The following is a 4,661-nucleotide window of genomic DNA, read 5'->3' on the forward strand; positions in this document are numbered from 1 at the left end:
ACCAGCACAAATTGTGGGAAAAGCAGCCAAACAGCACAGGTGTCCGATTGGAAAAACTGAACTGAGTATGAATTTGATCCTCAATTTGCTCTAACAGTTCATACAAAGTGTAGAGGAAATTAAAATTAGAAGGTTCAAATTACATGAAATTCAAGAGTAGGCATGAAATTCAAATTACAATTTCTTCAATATTCTTAATTGCCCTCATGACATCAACAAAACAAGCCAAACAAAGAAACAAACTGAGTTAAAATTCTAGGTCCGTATCTGCATCAAAATCACTTTCCATCTCATGTTCTTTGTCATCACCCGAGATTGTTAGGTCATCGTCGTCATCGCAGATGAAATCATTGTCCATAACACCCTCCGGTTGTACACGCTTATTGGACTGAGAAACTTCCATTGAAATAATTTGCGGTTCAATGTCATCCCGACGTAAAACAACAACATCATCAATAGGCTCAGTTGGTACAACAGTACTATTTTCATCATCTTGCAACACTTCATCAAATTCTGGCACATCCAACTCTGGCACATCCCAAATTCGTCGATGTTGAAACTTTTCTACGACTCGCCAATTCGGCCCTAACTTCGTATCAGGAACGTAGAAAACTTGTTGAACTTGGCCTGGGAACACAAAGGAGTCATCTTTATACCATCGACTTCTTACATCAACAGTTGTCACATGTGGTTCGACACGCAAAGTTCGAGTACTACCGGTGTTATACCATTCACATTGGAACAAAACAACCCGGTGTCCAAACAAATATGTCAGTTCCCACACTTTACAAAGGTAGCCGTAGAACTTGATCAACTGGCCTTGGTGGTCGCCTTCCACTACCAACCCACTATTTTGACATTTACGACGGTTATCACGGTCGATAGTATGGAATCGGACGCCATTACAAATGCATCCCGAATATGTATTGACTAATGCATTAGGTCCATTGGCTAATGCCCACATCTCATCGGTTGCTTCGGGTGAGTTTTCATTTCGCAACTGGTTCATCTACAGAAGAAAGTATGTCATGTCAATTCAAAGTTAGAATAATTCAACGTTAGGTCCACACTTTAGAGTAACACGTTACATAATCTTACGCGAGCTTTGAACCATTTAGGAAATCCTTTGCATTGTCGCGTTGCAATGTTGCATGAACTTCCATATTTTTGTTGCAACACGAGCTTGTGTTCCCTAGTTAATACGAAGTACATGATAAGTAATTAGAATAATGAAGACTTTAAAAAATAAAAACCATGAAGGAAAGGTATGTTGCATATATGATGAAGAAGCATACTCTAGATATTCATCCACTTCCAAACTATTGTGTAGGACAAACCAATGAGCCAATTCACGGTCAGCTACGGACACATCAACAGCCCTGGGGAGTTGACCAAAAGGACGAAGAATTTGAGTGAAGATCGCCAACCCCGGGCCATTGGCACCCCCATCGTAGTTCCTTTCTTCCCGGTTGAACACCGTTTCAACTCCATGCAAATACATTGAACAAAACATCGTACACTCTTTGGATATGTAGGCCTCCGCAATGGATCCTTCTGGACGAGCTTTATTGCCCACAAATCCTTTAAGAAGTCCAAGAATCCTACACATAAACATCGGCGTGATCGTCAGTATGTTCATATTGAACTATAATTACAAGAAAAAATTACTGACTCGTTGTTATACCTCTCAATAGGATACATCCATCGAAATTGGACAGGCCCTCCAAGCCTAGCGTCGTAAGGCAAATGAATTGCCAAGTGGACCATCACATCAAAAAAAGCTGGAGGAAAAATCTTTTCAAGCTTACAAAGTATAAGTACGATTTGTTCTTGCAATTTCTCCAAATCAGTCACCCTCAAAGTCTTCGAGCACAACTGTTTAAAAAAAGTTCCAAACTCAAACAATGTGGTCCCAATCTCGGTAGGAAGGTATCCTCGCATCCCAGTGGGAAGAAGTCGTTGTAGAAGGACATGACAGTCATGACTCTTGAGGCCAACTAACTTACAACCATTCGCGGTGACACAATTGGATACATTTGCCGCATAGCCATCAGGAAACTTAATTGATTTCAAGAAATCATAAAACCCTAATCGTTCTGCCGGGGACAATGTGTACGATGCCGGAGGCTTTAGGAAAGAGCCATTCGCATGCCTTATCAAGTGTAAGTCCTTTCGTATTCGCATGTCCTCTAGATCCAAACGTGCTTTGTCGGTGTCCTTGTTCTTGCCATCAATGCTCAATAGTGTCCCAAGCAGATTGTCACATATATTCTTCTCTATGTGCATGACATCAAGGTTATGTCGAAGCTTAAGTGTTTTCCAATAGGGTAGGTCGAAAAGAATGCTTTTTTTTGTCCAGTTCGGAGTTGGATTTTCAGTCCTTTGTCTTTTTTGGTTGGTTGGATGCTTTCCATATGGCCTGTACGTACCCAAATTAACTTGCTCCAGTATTTGTTCTCCCGATAACTCGACAGGTTTGGACCGATTCTCAATGTCACCGTTGAATAGCTTACTTCTACGCCAATTATGGTTCTCAGGTAAGTACCGCCGAGCACCCATAAACCCTATCTTATTGCGCAAACGCTGAGATGATGCATCCACGTTACAATTAGGGCAGGCCAAGTAACCTTTTGTACTCCAACCAGACAACGAACCATATGCAGGGAAATCATTGATGGTCCACATGACTGCTGCATGCATTGTAAATATTTGGCCGGTAGAGGCATCATATGTTTCCACACCATGCTGCCACAGATTAGTTAACTCTTCTACTAATGGTTGCAAGTAAACATCGATGTCCCTGCCGGGTGCGGATCGTCCGGGAATAAGCAATGACATCATGAGAAATGGATCTTTCATACACTTCCATGGGGGTAGATTGTAAGGCATTAAGATTACGGGCCACATGCTGTACGATGTACTCATATGTCCGAATGGATTGAAACCATCCGTCGCAAGCCCTAGCCGTACATTCCGAGGATCCGCAGAGAACGTAGGATGCAACCTATCAAAGTCCTTCCATGCCTCACCATCAGCTGGATGTCGCAGTACTCCATCATCCACACGCTTATCTTTGTGCCATCTCATATCTACAGCTATTTTTTTCGACATGTAAAATCTCTTCAACCTCGGTGTCAAAGGAAAGTACCTCAGTATTTTCTGTGGAATTTTTGTACCCGTCTTGTCGTTCAACTTGTATCTAGACTCCGTACATGTAGAACAATTCTCCAATGTGGCGTTGTCCTTCCAAAATAAAGTACAATCATTCTTGCATGCATGAATGGGCTCATATCCCAAACCCAACTCACGTAAGAACTTTTTCGCTTCATAAAGGGTCCATGGAACATTTTCATGACACTTTGGGAGAATGTCTTTGAAAACTTGCATAACCATATCGAAAGATTTGTTGCTCCATTTATTGTACACCTTCACGTGAAGCATCTTAATTACGAAGGACAAGATGGAAAACTTTTCACACTCTGGATATACTTTACGTTGAGCATCATCGAACAACTTCATGAACTTAAACAAATTGTGCCTCTCCGAACTAGTACGTTCTCCGTCGATAGGATCATCCATGAGACCACTCATGTAAATCTCTTGTAACATGGTTGGAAGTTCATCCACATTTTCGTGATTGGTTGTCATTCCAGCTCGGTCGGTTTGAGTGTCATCGTTTCGCATAGTAGGATGACCACGAAATAGGGGGACACGTTCCCCGTGGTGGACCCAAGTGCGATAAGAACATGCGATTCCTCTTCGAAGCAAGTGCAACCGTACAACATGTCGAGGTAATTTCGTACCGTTCAAGCAATCAACACAAGGACAACGGATTTCATCCTGCGGCCCTAAATTCTTCGTAGCGAACTCCAAAAATGACTGAACACCTTGTACATACTCTTTGCTTTTTAGCCTATCTGTTATCATCATCCAACTCTTGTCCATTCTTGGAACAGTACACATCAAGCGAAGATGAACCTGGGAATCGACAGGGAATTGGAAAAATACTCTGTAATGGAAGAGAGCTTAAGTAAGTTTAGCAAATTGATTAGCATTGCTTTTTGAAGTGAAGAAAATAGTAATAACAGATCGGTCTCATGGATGATCATAAGAAATCATTAATCTTTTTCAAATTTTTTGCTCACTTTAGCTTTTTAAAATCTGTGGCTCCTTTTCTCTGGAAGCTTGTAAAATGTAACCTTTTATCCCTTTCAGACAAACCAAATGTACACAACTTTAATCTGAACCATCAAGATTTTTCTTTAAAGAAACAATAATGCACTAATGTCAAGTACGTTTGAGGTGTATCTTGCAAAAAGAAGGCTTGAACCCTTGATACATTTAGATAGGAACACCAACAATGGCCACTGTCACTCTCTTCTCATTATAAAATGGGTTTATTTATTATGGCATAGCTCATATTCTCAATTTAGATTGCCACAAAAAAATTACAAAAAGAGAAAAAACAACATATTTCATCAATCTCATAAACACTTTGTCTTTAACTTTGAAAACTCTTTGTCACATTTTTTCAAAACATTTTGACTTTGATTTTGATATGAAACAATATGTCAACAACTAGAGTTTAGCATTTTTCACTCTAATTTTGACATTAAACAATATCACAAGAGCACTCAAGAAGTAGAGATGGCCCAAGCCTA

General features: G+C 40.4%; 1 protein-coding gene across 1 annotated transcript; it reads right to left on the reverse strand.

The window, feature by feature from the left end:
* Window positions 1–247: 247 nt before the first annotated feature.
* On the reverse strand, window positions 248–3,945 carry LOC145800384 (uncharacterized). Its single transcript, XM_082890047.1, has 5 exons — window positions 3,391–3,945; window positions 1,685–3,243; window positions 1,296–1,601; window positions 1,099–1,192; window positions 248–1,009 (listed from the first exon to the last, which is right to left on the reverse strand). The coding sequence occupies exons 1-5, from the start codon at window positions 3,943–3,945 to the stop codon at window positions 248–250; spliced, it is 3,276 nt and encodes a 1,091-aa protein (XP_082746173.1).
* Window positions 3,946–4,661: the final 716 nt, after the last annotated feature.

This window comes from Camellia sinensis, chromosome 10, assembly GCF_055761805.1.
Source record: "Camellia sinensis isolate YWXY chromosome 10, ASM5576180v1, whole genome shotgun sequence".
NCBI classification, from domain to species: domain Eukaryota; kingdom Viridiplantae; phylum Streptophyta; class Magnoliopsida; order Ericales; family Theaceae; genus Camellia; species Camellia sinensis.

Coding starts and splice junctions, on each gene's coding strand:
- LOC145800384 (XM_082890047.1), bottom strand. CDS start 3,945: ATGGACAAGAGTTGGATGATGATAACAGATAGGCTAAAAAGCAAAGAG. Junction 1,193..1,295: donor GAAGTGGATGAATATCTAGA/GTATGCTTCTTC, acceptor CGTATTAACTAG/GGAACACAAGCTCGTGTTGC. Junction 1,010..1,098: donor CTAAATGGTTCAAAGCTCGC/GTAAGATTATGT, acceptor TTTCTTCTGTAG/ATGAACCAGTTGCGAAATGA.